This window comes from Falco punctatus (assembly GCF_963210335.1).
Source record: "Falco punctatus genome assembly, chromosome: 6".
Lineage (NCBI taxonomy): Eukaryota > Metazoa > Chordata > Aves > Falconiformes > Falconidae > Falco > Falco punctatus.
The window spans coordinates 23,240,551-23,258,357 of record NC_137585.1 but is presented as its reverse complement, the minus strand read 5'-3'; the positions used below and the strand labels follow the sequence as shown (position 1 = coordinate 23,258,357).

The following is a 17,807-nucleotide window of genomic DNA, read 5'->3' as shown; positions in this document are numbered from 1 at the left end:
ACTGCTTTCCAGCATGGCCTCCAAGGGAGGGGGCTGTGCTTTGTGTTTGTGTGACTGTGCATGTATGTACAGATCTGGGTAGCTGGTGTTTAATGGGCTATGGGCTTGTCTGTATACATCCAGTCAGGCATAAAATCAGACTGACATAAGCGGTACAGCAAACAAGCCAGAGCTATTTTTGAAGCAGCAGAAGAGGGGAGGAAAGAGACAAGGTGATGAAAATTCTTTCCAGCTGAATTAATGTAGCTGCACTAACCCTTTGTGAGTTTCGCTGGGGCTGGGTTTGGGGACCCACTAGGCTTGTGGCTTTATGTGGAGGAAGGGAATATTTAGTTTTATTGTAATTTTTTTTTTTCTGTAAGGAAAATGTTCATTGTTACTGGGTGTCATGCTTCTCATTGTTCCGAGTCTGTGGGATGGTGTTCTGGGGATGGCAGTGCTGGGAGTGGGGTGTGGGGTCAGGGTGGGAGAGTTTGTGTTTCTGAGAAGAGCCAGGGAAGAGCTGCCTGGCAGGCTGTTAGCCATCACACAGGCGGTGTGCATTTTTTCAGATAAACATCTGCTACAGTGTGCTGGATCAAGTTGTCAGTAGTACTTTGCTAGAGCCATAAGGGCAATGTATAAACCTAAGAGTCTCCAGTGAATTATGTTGCTGTGACAGTAAGAGTTTCAATTTCTGTGGTTTTTCCGGAGCAGTGTGAAGGTAGGTCTTTCCTATAGCTGCAAAGAGCTTACTTAAAACTGAGAAGATACTAGAATAGACAGACTGTTTTTTCGTGGATCAGGAGCAGAGGAGAGCTTCACCAGAGTCAGCTTTTCAGGGGCAGACCTGAAAAATTCTGTAGTGTCTCTGGTACTGTCTCTTCCCTTGTTACCGTGTAATTTGGGATCTTCTTCATTTTTTTGATTGAAGTCAAATTTTGCCATGAGGGAAGTAGCCAGTCAAAGGTAAGAGGTCATCTGAGTCCTTCCTATGTCCCACTGTAGATCTGTGGAGTCAGAATTTTACAGAGCTGTGTCATCCAGTGGGACTTCTTGCTGCATCATGCCGCGCAGCCACAGTGCAGCTGGAAGAGCTCCTGAGGTTCTGCATGTGTGCAAGACTTGGAAGTTCTTTTGTGGGCTCAGGAGGCTTGTAGGTCCACAAAAGCATCTGGTTGAGGATGGTGGACAACAATTAACTAGAAGCAAAATTGCAAGCACAAGGGAATAAAGGCTGATAAATTGAATAACTATGCAGTAGATTTCAAGAAATCAGCATGGCTTGTGAGGAATGTGAAATTTGGGATACTAAAGGTAGAGCTTCTGAGATGAGAAGTTGCTTTTTGATTTTTCATCCCAGTCCTGCAGAGGTACGGTGATGAGATGGTGTGCTGAAACAATGAGTGTTCCCCTCCCATTCTCCCTTCAGGCCCTAAAATTGTACTTCAGCTAACTTTTCATGGTAGGGTGGGACTGGGATGTAATGGTTGGTTGGTGAATGACTGGCATATTTTTATGTTCAAGTGTGTACAGTACTTCGATACTATGATTCTGGCCGTTGTGTAGGCTGTTCACATTCCTCTTGGTCTACGTTTCTGCTTTAGGGTGAAAGTGTTCAGAGTATCTGCAGTGCACTGCGTATTGTGCTTGGATGCAGCTGGTGACATAAATGTGAATGGAGAGATGAAATGACTGTTCCATCTAGTTTACCATCTCTTGGATTTGCGGGTAGATGCAAGTTGAGTTTGGAGGACTGTAGGAAGGCAAGGAAACCTTGCTTTTTTCTGGGCAGCCTCTCTCTTCCACTAATTGCCGTGACAGGTTTGCCTGCAGCTCTTACATTTACCCTGCTTGACTTTAAGTTTTAGTATGATCTCTCTTTTGGAGCAAAAAGCATGTTTGGCATTCCAGGTTCTCTGTTTAGACACATGAGGGTTCACACATTCTTCCTTCTGACTCTCTGATTTGAACCCAAATAGCCATACTAAGATCTCGTTCCCTTATCGTCTTGAACCATTGCAAACCAATTCCCAGCCTGATGCAGTAGCTTCGTTCTTCTCTTTCACGAAAGAAATGTTAGGGCTCAACAAACCGATATACAGTGTATATGCTCTCCCCTCCCCTTTCCTCCTCTTCCCTCCCTTCTCCTCTTATCCCCTCCCCTCCCCTCCCCTCCCTCCTCCTACCTCCCCTCCCTTTTTGCTCTGACTTCTCCAGTGCTGAATGCTGCTGCATCAGAAGCAGTTCTTGGTCTCCTGGAAAAGTGCACAGTAAGGCCAGTCAGTTGGTAAGGATTTTTTTTCCTCTTCCTTTCCCACCCCTCCTCCCAAATAATTTATTTTTTCTCATGCTCTGTGGGTCCTGTTTTCCATGGTTAGATTTAATCTATGTTGAAATAGTCTGTGCCTTTAAGGAGGAAAAAGTACAAGATTACTTGCAAGCTAGCTACTTTTTTTCCCCCTCAGATTCACATTCACGTTACAAGCACATCGGCTTTTCACGTGTTTGAAAGAGGTGAAATAAGTGCATGTAATTGGTGTTTATCAGTATTCAGCTAATAACCTTCCTTCTGTCAGTAAGAGGCTGGTATTTGTGAGCTGTACCTGAAATTGTCTCTGACTTCCCAGGATTCTTGGTGTCATGGTGTTCAGATCTGGATTTGAATTTAACTTAGTTAATTCCTCATGTTGAAGAAAGTAAAAGTAAATTTGCTTGAAGTATGAATAGTGTTTACAGTTTCATATCTCAGCCTTAGAAGAGCTGTTCTGTTTCCAGTGTTCTCTGCTTCCAGCTTTTCTGCCAGTTTTGACATTTTCTTTCTGCTGACAATTGAGTAATCTACGTACTAGAGTCTGTTAACAGTCTGGAGGAGAAAAAGAGTAAAGAGACACTTGCCATCCTAGGGAAGTGAGATAGTCAGTTTGTGTTACTGGAGATTAAAATCTCCTGTGCAGCAGTCCAGGTGTCTGCCTTGAGAATGACAATGCAGAAATAAGAGAGACGTGCTCCACTGGAGGAGAGATAAGCAAGTTTAATATGGTAGAGATGTGAGAAAGGGCAACCTAATTGGAGAAATCCTAGAAAGGAATTTTCCTTTCAGAATAATTATACTTTATGCTTGTATCATGGAACACTGCAGTGAAACGTCCACTTTTATTAGTATGTAACTTGGTACAGTAATAGATTTTTTTTTTTATTTTTTAGGCGCTGTGGCTGAAGGAGAAGGAACTTAAATAATCAAGGAGTGACTAGATCTCCTTTCTTTTTTCCCTTCCAACAACTTCAGATTGGTCTGTCTGAAGAAGTAGTCTCTAAATAATGGAATTTACTTCAATTTAAACCAATAAGACTGAAACCTTAAAGGGTGTTGCTTTGGTGCTGACTCTTTGCAGGTACTAGAGGTTATATTGGAGGGCAGTGGAAGGTATAGGATCATTTCTGCAGGCTGTTCTAGCCAAAGCGTTCCTGGAAGGGGATGACAGCAGTGGCTGCAATATCATTGTGCATTGATTTGGTTCACACGACCTTTCCCCCCGCCCTTTTTTTTTCCTTATTAAAAAGTACAGTCCTATTTGTGGACTCTGCTCTGTTTTTCTTGGCTCCGCATATCTTGACAGTTTCACGGAGATGAATGCTACAGTAAATGTCTGAGAAATTTTTGTTACTTTTTTTTAATGTATTTTTCTAGATCTGGGTGTTGTCGGCTGCCCCATTTGTAATCCATTTCTCTGAAGGATTAGCAGGGTAATGCTGTCAGGTCTGACTTCAGCGAGGCTCTGAAGAGGCATAGCGGAGCGGGGCTGCGGCTGGAGACACAGAGCAGGTGGAACTGCAGCCCTGTCCGTACAGGTGGGAGTGACTGTCGGGACCCCAGCAGCTGTCTGTGGCCACAGCCGTTACCTGCTCAGCCCTTGGCACAGGTGGCACTTCACCAGCACATAGCGGCTCCTCTATTACAGCTCGAAATCATACACCAGGCGCACTCCCAGCTCTGGGGAAATTTGTTATTGTGGGAAGTTTGCTTATTTCCCCAGAGGGAGATCTTAGGATCCCTGGACACAGGCCAGTTCATTGCTCCTTGGTTTTTGTTTTTCAGACACTAGATTTTAAGCACAAATGCATTTTTTGATGGGTTCCTAGTACTTGTATTGTCGCTGTGACACTCAGTGGGAGGAAAGTGATGACTGAACCTCATTTGTCTCTGACAGGTTACGTTACAAGACAGTCAGTACTATTACCTAAGAAACTTTCTAGCTGTGTTGCGTGTTTTGAATTTTTTATCATAGCAAAGACTGCTCTCTGGGGACATTTGCGTTCTGCCAGCATTTCCTCCTGTGCCTTAAGGTCCTCTTTTTCTTGGGGACTTCATGTGGGTCTGTTTAGTTTTGGGGGGGGGGCGGGGAGCGGAAATAGTTCAGGGAACATAGATTTTTATTTTTATTTTTTTCCTGCAAGGTGGCACTCCTCTCTGACCTGTATACGGTATTTTTGCCTATACTGGACAGATCTGGGGTGTACGGGTGGCTTGGCAGGCTGTATAGTTTTATTGGGGAGGGGGGCTTTTTTGTGTCTTCAGAGATGAGTTTTGTATGAGTTGCCTATCCACATCATTCCTTGTGAGAATACAAGGACTGTTACCTGCCTGTCTATGCTTCTTTAAGAACTGAATGAACCAAGGAGACCAGAAGACTGGTTTTAAGAACACTTAAAACCAAACCATAGAAGTATACACACAGCTTGCACAGGAGTTAGACACAGTTGTTTTGCATATGTCTGGTCTTCTGAACTAACAGGGCAGGGCTTTCAAAGTCCTCTCTAAGATGCAGTAAATGATCTGTCGGACACCTAATGGGGATCCCTTTATGTTCATTATCTAATAGCATCTCCATTATAGATGCAATGTGTACAACTACGCTTACTGTTTTCGTAGGGAAAAAAGTTACTTTTATCTTCAGACATTCAGAATTTTTATATGAACATGTATTTCCACCAGAAGTGGCTTTACAGAAACAAGCGAGAATTACTGTTCTGGTAAATAAGAATTATTATTATTTTCTTATGTGTGGTTAAAGTTTTTCCTGTTTAGGATAAATAACTACTATAGTTAGTGAATCAGCTTGTTTGTATACACTTAATAACAGACCTATTAGAAAACTATGAAAAATAGTATAGTCATCATGACAGTCAGTTTCCAAGTCTTGATTTTTTTTTATTTTTATTAATGTTTACTGCCTTTAAATCATAATTGAAACTTGACAGGTGTTTTTAAGTAGCAATTTCATACTATAGGCTAAAGATTGGTGGTGGTCTGAATCCACTGCTGAGAGTGATATTCAGTAAGGTTCAGATTACTGACTGGCAGGACTAGAGCTGAGTCCAAACTGGTGGGTTCTGCTTGTTGGAGGAGCTTTCAGATATTTTTTTCAATATTTTGTTACCAGTTTACAGTGGTCTGGTGTAGCTCACCCTGTAAGCATAATGGCTGTAACCTATCCTGAGGGCTAGTCTAGCACATTTGTTAAAAGTGCTTTGTCACTTGTAGAAGTTTTGTGGAAAATTTCTACAACTTAGGTTGAGGACAGTGATTGACTTCTGGAGCTCTGTTTTTTTACGTCTGCAAATGCCGCCTTGACAGAATTAAGTAGATCTCCTCAAGACTGCCTCATGTGCTGTGGACCATCCCCATGTTCTAGCCAGGAAGGGAACTAGTCATCATCATCATCATCACTTGTGCCAAGACTTCCCTCAAGTAGCAGTGGTTGGCATTGGGGGTGGCAAGGTGCTGCGGTGAGGGACTGACTGACTTCTGCTTCTCTCAACGTACACATGGTTCTGTAAGTGTGCTGGATGAAGAAAAGCACTCCCAAGTCTGCAAGTCTCCCATCCCAGATTTGAAAACGAGGAACTCTGATTTTTCTGGTGTGGAGCAGATGAGTACCCATTTACAATAAACAAAGCAGACAGAGAAATGCTTACATACATTCCTTATTTACCTTTAAATCTAAAGCGCAGGGCTTATGTAAGGGCTCAGGTTATTAAAAATCCTTCCACATGTTCCATCGTGTCCTGAATTAATCTCTCTGTGGGAGCTTTGCTTCTGGGTCACATCTGTAGATGAATCAAGAGAATTGTCCTAAATGTCATTAGTTTTTATTGCAGCTGCTTTAAAAGAAAAAAACCACGCCAAACAACAAAGTGCAAATCTCAGCTGAATCAGTAGCTTTATCCTCTTGACTTTCTCAATTCAGCTCAAGAAATATTAATCGTGGATCCTAAGTAATGCCTATTACTGTCTGGCTTTTCAATTAAAACTTCATAAGCTTTTAATGAAAAAGTCGTGAAATTACCCACTGACAGTCAGTGTGTTAGCTTTCCCCCAGGTTTCCCAACCTCGGGTGATCTCTCTTCAAGCTTGGAGAGTTGTGTCCCTGAGGCACTGACACGGAAGTTAAATTGTCTGTAAAGACAGAAGGGAATCAGCCAGGCTTTGTAAGGCTCTGATTTATAGGGAGCCAGCGACTGGTAACTCTTTTGAGGTCAGTGCAGGCTGCGTGAGAAAAGGAACAATAAGGTGATTGAGCTTCCTAGGCCCTCCCTTCTGCTGAAGGCAGGGTGGGGGTGTAGTGTTTGTACATGTATTAATGAAGTATTTGAAATGTTGAGGATTGCCCTTGTTCTCCATATTACTACTCCTTTCTTCCTCTCCTTACTCTCTCCAAAGCAGTTTATTCTGCACGTTACACTTAGCATATGCCCAGATCTTACCTGTATTTTGTGAGAAACATATCTCCAGTGAAAGTGCTCCAGCAAAGCATGTGGCCTTTAAAAAATGCCCTGATAGGGGGGAATAACTAACGCCCGACCCTTGTGCATCCATGCTGCCTCCCCATCCTTTGTTAACCTGCTGAGGGTCTAGCATTACATCATACTGAGCTAAGATACTCCTCTGGGCTTGAGCAGCTACCAGCCCAGATAGTATTTGTGGTGGTACTTTGTGTATATTAATTCTTCATCCTTATCACAGTAAAATCATCTGTGGGTTCCCTCTAAAGAGCAACTTTGATTTTCCTTATGAGAGGAAAGGGGAAAGTTAGGAGTCATGGGTCAGGAATGGAGCAGAAGCAGAGGCTGGAGGAATATGCATTGCGGAGTATCAGGATGGCTTCAATTTCAGCGCAGTCTGCATCCGATTGTCCCCACTGACTATGGGTGGCTCCCTCCTCCCTGCCACAGGCTGCTGAGTCACTGCTCAAAAGCGCTTGGCTTTTGCCAGTGCACACTGTATGACTTAAGGGCAATTCAGGTCATCTGAATATGGCCCTAGTTGGTGCTTTTTTTAGTTTATTACTGAAAAGAAGTTTCCTACAACTGCCAGAGCTTACAAGGCCATAGAAGCGTAGCGTGGGTTTGGAATGTTTTTTCATATGCTTCGTGTTGAACCAGTAGCAGCTGCATGGGTGCACTTCCTTCCAGTGGTATGTTAAGAGAAGAGCCTTTGCAAGTTGTGTGTGTCCCTGTTCTTTTTGCTAGCGTCAGATCACATAGACTGGTGTGTTGTGATGTGCTGTGGTTAGGAAATAAATTTATTCTGATTTGTGGAAGGGTAGAGCTGAGCAGAGAGGAGGGTAGTGTAGAGGTTCATGAGATTGCAGGTTTTACCCCTAGTTATTTTGTTGTTTAATTGTTCTGAGTCTGTAGTCACATGTGGAAATAACAACTTTGCTATGATCATAGGTGTCTGTTAGTGGTTTATATTACAGTGAGAGCATTTCCTGCTTAATCAACATCCAGAGAAAATCCTGATGATCAAAGGAGTGAATGTACAACCTCAGAATGTCTGGACAGCAGGTTACCTCTCCATCCTCAGCACAGGGTGGTGGAAGCTAAGCACAGTGACCAGCTCCTTGCTGTGCTGCTCTCAAGTGTCTGCTGGAACAGGACAGGTCGGCACTGCGTATGGGGTCCTGTTCTCACAAGCTGCCTTGGCCCACGCTGCTCAGTATTTGGTTTCTTTGGATCTGGTAATCTCTGCCTTTACTTAAGCTTCTGGGCGGGCTCTTCTTTTCCATCATCCTTACTTAGCGATGCCGGTTGCTTCAGTGAGTCTAGTGAGGCATGACTTTCAGGAGGGTACTGGAGTCTTGAATTGTCAGTTACTGCTCGCAGAGTAGAACTTGCTTTGGGTTTGTTGGCGTGTATGTGGTGTCTGAGTGTAATGCTTTATTAATTTTTATTTCATTCTGAATCAAGATTTTGTGGTGATCCTTAATGGTTAGTGAATGGCTTGATCGCTTTTAACCCCTCCTCTGAGGAACTCTGTGCATCATTTCTCTTTAGAGTGTCAGAACATATTACCGAGCAGAATGGTGTTTCCCACATCCAAGCAATTTAAAGGCACTTCTGAAGAAAAGTTCCTTTTGAAGTGTTCTACAAGATTCCTTTCTTCATACACAAATGTCTTCCAAAATTCCATGGCCTGAGATGAGATCTGCGTGCCACCTCTGCCACAATACCTTACAAAAATCCTGTGTTCATGGTGCCGTTCTGTACTACAGCCTTCACTATGGTACAGAGGTCTCCAGGAGTGGGTCCATCGAGTTTTGCAAAATGGTATGGTTTGGGGGGAGTGGATAGAGAAACCTCACTCCCATACTTAACTCAGGCTCCACTGACCCCTTTTGACAAAGTTTGATGGTACAGTCATAATTTCCACCATGAAAGATTAAAGTGTTGCTGCCGTAAGTTGCACAGCTCTCTCAAGTACCAGTGTAGTGCTTTCAGTGGGGGTCTGCTCCTGCTTCATTTGCTGTCGCTGCAGCTGCTGCCAATGACCAGCAGTGTTTCTGCTGTCTCTCCTGCGCCTGTCAACTCACTTTTTTTTTTCTTGGTGTTTTTTTTTGGTGTGTGTGAAGAGCCTTCCCCCTTCTAGGGAAGCGAGGAGTTGCAGTATGTCTGATGTCTCTGTGGAAAGTACACCTGTGTCCATGGAGAGTCTGGGCCTCTTGTGCTTCCCTGAGAGAAAAGTGCATTGCTGCTGGCCTAGGCACTACAAGATCTGCAAGTATGCCTACTCAGAGTTGGAAACCATTGACTTGTAGGCCCTGAACTCCTTGCATATTAGGAACTAAGTGATGATTGGGAGTTAGCAAAGCTGAAATGAATTTTCCTTCTGCTCTCTAAGCACAGTGCTGATACTGATTTGGCTTTTCCAGCATCAGTGCAAACAGGTGCAGCTGCTGGCCCTGCTTCACCCCTGGTTGCACTTATGCACTGGGAAGGTCTCAGTGCACCAGGTAGGACACTGATCAGCATTAAAAACAACTCAGCAAAATAAGGAATGTGTGTGTTTTTAACTTGGATCAGTTGCTGACATGGATCACTGCATGGATCCATAAAAAGTTGTGGAACAACCGTAGGAGGTATCTTGGAATGGGAAACCATTGGTAGAAGACTGGAGCAGAACCACCCCCCAAATTCACAGGTGCTGGGAAGGGTTTAAAAAAGAGGGAGACAACCACCTGGAGTGCTTTAGGAGAGCTATTGCATGTGGAAGGGAGCAGGGAGAAATAGAAGTGGATTTTTTTTCTTCATGTTCTGATAGGACTGTACAGGAGAGCTTGATAATTGAATGAGGAATTTGTATAGAAGGGGCTGTCAGCACTGCAGTACTTGATAAAACGTTCAAATAATTTTTGTTAAGAGCAAGGAGGTAGTTGAATCTTTGTTAATAGCTTTCACAGACTACTGTGACATAGCAAGCTTGGGGGTTACTCTGTCCCCTTTCTTTTATTTTTACTTTTTTGGTATCACACCCATCTTAGGTTCTTCTTCTGTATTTCATTTTTTCCCCTTTTTCTGCTTGAAGCAAACCCCTTCTGTGTAATGTACTCGGCAGTCCATGCGTGACCAGGATTGGCAATGCTGCTGTTTCTGTAAGGTGGGAATCAGTCAGTATTTTACACTTGCAGTTTCTCTAACTGGAACCCACTGTTAAATTTTTAAATGCCTACAGATTTTTCCTAGCTAAATAAAAGCAAGCAAACCCTGTTAGTGTCTTCGGATGTCTGTACTCTGTTTTAACTTGTGTAGCCAAAGTTATGATGACAATCTTGGAAAGTGAACTCATGTAAGAATAGCTAAATTTGTTTATAGTAAAATCCTAGAATTACTGTAGGTTCCAGCTTGTTGGTACAAAGTAGAAATACAGGCTTCAGATAGCACTGGAAATGCAAAAAAAAAAAAAAAAAAAAAAAGAATGAAAAATAAAAGAATGTAAGAGTAACGCTGTTAGATGAAAATGGAGGAGCAATACAGAGCACTTGCAGCAAAAGGAGAAAGGAGTGGTATTCAGCTGGGCTCATGTACTTGGGTTTGCTTTCTTTTTCTTTGTTTCAGTTTGGTTTCAGACTTTGGTATCTTGTTCTCTGGTTAATAATGCCCACATAGTGTGTTTTGGTGATGTGCTCAGTGATGCAGGAACATCAGGGAAAGGAGGAGCTCCCAGCAAAACTCTTACAAATGGTTCCATTCTCTGGAAATGCCAGCTGGGACTAGCTGGGTTTTGTAATCTCTTCTAAAATGCGGGTCAGACAGCTGCTGCTCCTGCAGGGCCCCTCTCACCTTTCTTCCAGCCCCACTAGGTTTCCCGGTGTTGTGTTTCTCCCCGTACCGGGGAGGTAATGCTGTGAAGTGTGAAGCCATCCCTTGCTCATGAGTTGTGTCCTCCTTTTCGTTCGTAGGGGACAGTCTTTACTTTGGAATGTGAAGAGGAAGAGTACCCCGGGCTCATCGCAGAGGACAGTAACGACATCTACATCCTGACCAGTGACAACTCGGGACAGGTGAGCCCCCCAGAGTCCCCCACGGTGACCACGTCGTGGCAGTCAGAGAGCCTGCCTGTCTCCCTGTCAGCGAGTCAGAGCTGGCACACGGAGAGCCTGCCAGTCTCCCTGGGACCCGAGTCCTGGCAGCAAGTGGCCATGGATCCTGAAGAAGTCAAAAGCCTGGACAGCAACGGAGGGGGTGAAGAGAGGAGTGAGAACAACTCTTCCAACTCGGATATTGTTCATGTGGAGAAGGAAGAGATACCGGAGGGGATTGAGGAAGCAGTGGTGTCAGCCGTCGCTGCAGAGACCATGCAGGCAGCGCTTCCCGAAACCCCTGCTTCTTTACAGGAAGTAAAACCTCAAGCCGAAATTGCTGCTGTTGAAAAAGCACATCCCTCCGCACTTCTGCGTACGAAACAGGAGGAAAAGGGAAAAGTGGCCGAAGAGCTTGTTGAACCTGAAATCCCCATGTTAAGTAAACCTGTCCCAAAGTTAGCCCCATCAGAAGAAAAGGCTGCACCAGAACCTGAGAAAATACTGCTTCCAGGGGAAAAAAAAGTGGGGAAAGAGGGCCATTTGGAAGAAATAGAAGAGAAATCCTCCGCTGCAGAGGAGAAGCCTATCTTATTGCCGGAAGGGAAATCTATATTGCTGTACGGTGGGGCTGCTGCGGTAGCTATATTAGCTGTAGCAGTCGGAGTAGCGCTGGCGCTTAGAAAAAAGTAAGGGAGCTCTCTTGAGGAGGAGGAGGGGGGAGAGAGAAGAGAGCACAATCTGATTTTTATAGTTGTGTTACCTAAAGGTTGAGCTGCCTGCTGTTTAATTGGACATTTGACTAACTTAATGGTGATGGGGTGAGGCTGTTCAATAAGCCTCCAGCTATGGACAATCATGTTTTTAGTAGAATTGGGGCGGGGACTGGTTTTTCGTGACTAAAGTACAGGGGTATTTTTAAAAAAAATAATAATAAATTCTGCAAATTTAAGAACTTAAGTGCAGGTGCTGAAGAAAGGGGTGCTCATACTCTAGGAACTGGAACAGAGAATCCCCAGGGGAAGAGGACAGCCAGCTGCTGCCAACCCCTGGAGTTTTTGGCTTCTCAGACTGACCGCTATTGCAGCTGTGCTGTCTTGTCACTTCCCATCATGCCCCCAAGCCCCCTCTAACAAACATTAGCCCACCTGAGTCCTGTAGCGAGAGGCTGGTCTCCCTTTTGTCTCGGCTTCCTCTCAGGTACAGCACTGCTCCTTGTAACCTCGCAGGTTCCTCCTAAGCCCCAGTGGGAGAGTGCTTATTCTTACCTCTTTGCTCACACCGATTTTGGCCCCTAACATTTACTGGAGCCCCATCCTGTAAAGATGCTGCCTCTGTATAGCTGTATTATCCCTGAGCATCCTGGTGTTCCAGGTGGAGGGACATTGCTATTTGCTGGTTCAACAGTCCATTTGCTCCGCTCCTTCCCAGCCCACTTCACTGCCACCCTTGAGTTACCAGAGGTGCAGAATTCATGCTGGACACGGTACCGTTCTGATCACTATTCTGATACCAGGGTATATTCAGCAAAGGTACGGCAAAACTATGTGGAAGTGAGGCCAGTGCCTCCTGTGCTGTTCAGAGGTCAAACGCTATGCTGTCCTTTATCATGCTGCAGTCTGTAATGTCTTTCCCAGGTTAAGCACAGAGCGCATTTAGTCCTAACTTGGTCTTGGCTGTGACAGAATCCCAGAAAGATAAAGCCATGGATTCTAGTAACTGAGCAAAACAGCATTAAAACATCTCTCTCTGCCTGTTCCTGACCTGACTCAAGAGTGTTGTTCAGTGCGGCTTCTTTTGTGACTCTGAATCTGTAAGTAGCTAAACTTACAGGTTCACAAATGATGAGGTTACTTTGGCAAAAAGGAAATCCCTCTTCCTGGCAGTCACACCACTTCAAATGTGCGTGGAGAGAAACTTGTTGCGTATTGCCATTACATATTAGTTACGTCAGATCCAGCCGCAAGTGTTCCTCTTTCAGTGCGCGTTTCGGTGTCTGTCTTGGCCCATACGGCAGCTCTGGGCAAGACCCTAGGCTTTCCAGGCAGAACTACTGATGCATCTAAGAGCATTTGTGCTGGCCTTGTCGCTTAGACCAGGTGGAGTTAGGTGAAAGGGAACTTGGGATAATGTAGAAATCAAAATGCGAGCTTATGGGAAACTTACTCTTCATAAAGCACAAAGACAAGGTCCTTTATTTCTAAATAACCTTATCTAGAGTATGTCTTCTAATGAGCCTGTTTCGTAAGCGATCTGAGAATGAAGATATTTTAGCACATTCTCTATTTTAGGATATTCTTGCTACATTTTCCTGTCCCACCTGTATCCCATGGATGCTGGGAAGTCAGTAAGAACCAGGCAGATTCTGAGGAATTTTTTTTGTTTAAGCTTTTATGAGTGGATTTGCTAGAAAACTTCTTGGATTTTGAACTGCGTGTGAAGTTGAATATTAAGAGGAAGGATTGTCGTGTGTGTACTGTTGTGTGGACCGAACTTGGGAGCTCTGGAGTTCTGGACTTTTCTGTTGATCATGGATTGCTCTTTCTCCATGTACAAAAGGTAGCAGGTTGGCCTCAACAGAAAAAAAATCATCTTTACCACGTTACAAAATGGAATTGACTTTTTTTTGCCATTTCCTGGTGCCCTCCTGGTACTCTCATTGCTGTGCTGTGTGCCCAGAACTGGTCACTGGGACCTCCTCACACCATGAACTCTCTGACGTCTGCCTTCCCACCACCGCAGTTCCCTCTCCTGGCCCCTCACAGAAGCTTCCCTCACGTGGAGAGGAGAGGTGTCTTTATGCTCCTTTTGTCATGGACGTGCACAAATGTTTATGGTTTTGCTTCATTTCACATGTTGCAAGCGTTTATCAAGTGACGCAGTCTGTGAGGGTGCCTGGCTGTTCCTCTGTGACAAGGGCTGCTCTACTGCCTGGTGGCGAGCTGGGGTAGCTCTGCCCCTCTGCTGCTTTGCTGATGGCTTTGGTTTCTTCCCCAGGCGTGTTCTGTGTGGGAGAAAGGCCGTTCTTCACCTGACCTACTTCCTCTCCTTAGTGGAGATGATGCATTTACAATGTGGGACATCCCCCATCTGTAGCCACACAGCAGGTTACGCAGAAGTACCACCATGCACTCTGAAGCAAAGATGGACTTTGTGAACACTGGATAACTTGTGTACAAACTGGGGGGTGTCGTGGTGGTGGTGTTTTAGTTCTTCTCTGCACCCAGTTGTTTCAGGAAAGGGGTGCAGGACAGACGAGAAGGATAAATCCATTGCAGCTAGGGAAGAAGCCCCTAGCTTGTTGGCACAAGGAGCCCAGTGGGGCATTAAATAAAAAGCGTAGTCTCCCACACACAGCAGTAAGGTGGCAGAAGTAATAAGGAGAATAAATTACTTGGTTAAGCATTTTCGCGGTGAGGCAGAAGCCTTGACTATCTGGTGTGTTGCTACATTTAATGGAGCATCATCTGCACCATGTGTTTTGGTTGCGTGGTCCCTTCTGCTTCTCATTTTAGGGTCTTCCAGCTTTGACTAGTCGGTAAGAATTTTTACCCTCTTCTGCCCCACCCCACTGACCATGCATTTAGAAAATTTATTGTATGTGTCTCCTTCCTTTGGGAACACTCCATTACCTAAAAAGGTCAGTTATGGACTTGAATTCTGCTGAATGTGGAGTTCTGCGGTCACAGCTGGGACAGGCCCTGTGGAAGTCACCAAGGGTGGAAAAGCTGAGATGACAGTGTTCTTACAGACTCGAGTGCCAGGCTGCTTGCTCTATTTTAGGTGTGAACTAGAAAATTGAAGGGTTCCCCCTGCGCGCCCCCCCCCATATCTTCAAGTATATTACAGTAATCCTAAACTGCAGGGTCTAATTACCCCGAACAGTGTGATGTGACCTCTTTAGTGGATCTCTTGCAGCTGGCAGAGGAAAGGCAGTAGCTATATACTTATAGGGCATATAGAATTACTCTCACATGTTGCTTATCCCCTTCCCAAAAGTGCCTCAATATCTGTTCTCAAGTGGCCTGTACCTCAACAAAATATCTACCTTAGACCCATTCTTTCTTCACTTTATCCTTGTCTGCAGCACACCCTAAAGCTGAGATGTAAACAGAGGACTGGTTTACAAAGAAGTGGTAAATACTTAAGGAACTGCAGTGGGTAGGATGCTAACTAAGGAGCTGGCAGGGAAAAGATAAGGTGCAACTTAAATTTCAGTTGTGCTTAACTCTAAGCTATACTCTTTTGGGTGTTGTGGCTGGGAGCTGGGCAAGGGCTTTCTTCAGCAAGCATTCCTGGAGCAGGCTGGGAGCAAAGACTGAAACTTGGAATCCCTCTGTTGCATGAAAGCCCAAACCACAGGCACAGAGCCAGGCCCCTGCCTGTTGCAGCAGTGTGCTGGGCGAGAGCCTGGTGGGCTCCTGCCTCCCGAGCCCCTCGAACTTCAGAAGATCCAGGCACAGCAGTGCCAAGCAGCTCAGCTGGGGCAAAATAGGAATATTACTGAGCACACGCAGAGATGCCACTTGAAAACTTAAGGCTTTGGTTCTGGTTGCGCTAGGTGGAAGCTGGGTAGGGGTTCTTGGTGATAATTTGGCTGCTGAAAGATATTGAAAATAACTTCAGATCTAAAATACTAGATTTGACCCAAGGCAACACAACTAGAGCCAAGACAGCAACGCTACTGCAGCCTTCTGTCCATGCGGATGTGACTCATCAAGCAGCCGCCTGCTCCAGGTACTCGGCAGACCGGGGAGAAGCCCCTTGCACAGAGCCAGGGGATGCAGTGGAGGCACGGTCTGTTTAGTATTGCACCTGGGTTTGGACACCAGTTTACCTTCTGGCTGGAGGTCAAGTGCCTGTTGTTTTGTAGTGTTTGCAGTTGGTTGTTTCATTCCTGACCTGCCATCTGGAGAGCAAATGACTACCAAGAATCCACCTTGTTTGTGAGGGCTTGATTTTTCATCTTGGCAGGGGGCTGTGCTCAGGCATCAGCAGCACAAGGGCCGCGTGAGAGCTGTAGTGCTGAGTGCTCTTGCACAGGGCATGTTCTGTTGCCAGAATCCTGTTTCCTTCTTTTCACGTAGCTCTGATCACAGCTAGGCTAGCATTTTGGACTGTATTTTTAAACTAATGGATGCTTTCTAATGGTCACAAATGAAAAATTTCATCAGTACTAAACAAGCAAAGTTCTGAAGTTGGGTCTTTTTTCATTTTAATGACTGTAGTAGACAAAATAATCTGAGGTTATAAACCTTCCCTGCAGTTAATTTCAGCTAGAGAGGTATGGCAGTACTAGCAAAGCCCTAGTAAGGTAGATGTTGCTATTTGGGGGGCGGGGGGGGGGGGGGGGGGCAGGGGGGGAAGTGCTTCTGGCAGCATAGTCTCTCACGCACTGAACCAGAGCAAGCTCATGCTGCAGCATTTCAGAATGTAATCACTGGATTCTTTTGCTGTGAAATAGGGGAGTGGGAGTGGAGGGGTGAACACAGCCCCAGCTGCCATGCCGGGGTAGAGCCCAGGTCTTCAGTAGAATGTCTCATTCCAGGCATGAAACATACTGAAGGTCAGCGTATTTGTATGTGTTTTTTCCAACAGGAGCAGACACATACAATAGGAGTAGTGTCTACTCCAGTAGGTTACACAACAGGTGCAAGTGTTTCCCAGTGAAACATGGAGAGGTGAGGCACGTCGTTTCCTGTACCTAGTGAAGGCAGACGCTGTGCAGAACTTTTTAATTTGGCTTGGTCTGCTGGATTTCGGCACTAGGAAGGTTACAGGAACAGTATTGCTTTGACTCCACGTATGCATCTGTGCTTCAAAGTGCAAGCTGCGTATTGTGATTAAAAAAAGGAGGGGTGGGGCATTCATAAGATTTAAGCCACCACTACTTGATCTGGCAGCGCTAGCTCAGGCCCAGACGGAGCAGGGACTGCAGGGCTGGCTCTGGGCAGCGGCGCTCCGGTTGTGTACACCGAAGTGAATCTCCTGAGTCGTGTACTTGGCGGAGGGATGAGAACTGCACTGGCTGGGAAGGGGTCAGCTGCAGCGTTTACCAATACATCCAGGGGAACCACAACGCAGCACGGCTGAGATCCACCTCCTTAAGTTAAATAACTTTTATCAGGTTTTTTTTCCCTACTTAGAGCTGACCCTCTCTCGGTCTCTTGGGTAGGCTGACTTGCTTCCTCCGAGCTAGAGGTCTATGGTTATGCTGTAGAAGTGGGGGAGCTACAGTTAGCTTCCAGTGGAAGCTGCTTTTGATCTCCCTGCAGTATCTGCAGGGGAGGGAAGGAACACTTGGTTTGGACAGAAGAAGCTGCAGAGGATGCATCTTCCTGCTATACCTTTAGGGGGTCTGTCCCCATTTTTAACTCGCATTCTAAGCTTTCGTTCAAGCATCAAGCTAAAACCCACTCAGACCAAAAGAATGCCACTTGATTTGTTAAGTAGCAAAGAGTAATGGGACTGACTGAAGCATGCATGTTAGGGGATATCTTCTGCTGGGCGTAAGCAGATAGTGATGGACTTCCAGGAATATCAAATTCTGTTCTCAAGAGGCCTGCCTGGGGGAAGAGACCCTGACTGGTCCTTAAGTCACCCATTATTCAAGGAACTGGTCCTATTGTTCCTTTTAATATGCAAGTGCAGCCCTCCTGGGGAAAACTGTCTAAAGCTTCTTGTGCCATTGGGTTAATAAAAGTGTTTCCACCTTTACAAGTTCTTTTCAGGTTCACTGTTCTATATTCAGTTGAAGTGAAGGGGTACATAACATTTCTTCCCTCTGCTAATGGGACAGTGCTGTAAGACCATGCCCCCTGGTTGCACTTTAATAAATGGTACAGTTTTCAAAAACATGTGTAGACTACTTTGTGCTTTTCTCCCCTTCCTGTTCCAGTGCAGGCAGCAAAAGATAAAGGTGGTTCTGCTTACACAAGGACCAGAGTGTCTCCCTTGCTGCATCAG

The 17,807-nt window shown here is 45.2% G+C and overlaps 1 protein-coding gene across 1 annotated transcript in view; it reads left to right on the top strand.

Moving 5' to 3' along the window:
* The window catches only part of BCL2L13 (BCL2 like 13), a 45,371-nt gene extending 27,673 nt beyond the window's left edge, over positions 1-17,698 (top strand). The window contains exon 7 of the mRNA XM_080391512.1: positions 10,722-17,698. Within this exon, the coding sequence (XP_080247638.1) occupies positions 10,722-11,534 (813 nt within the window). The 3' untranslated portion in view covers positions 11,535-17,698. The remainder of the gene's footprint in view (positions 1-10,721) is intronic.
* Positions 17,699-17,807: the final 109 nt, after the last annotated feature.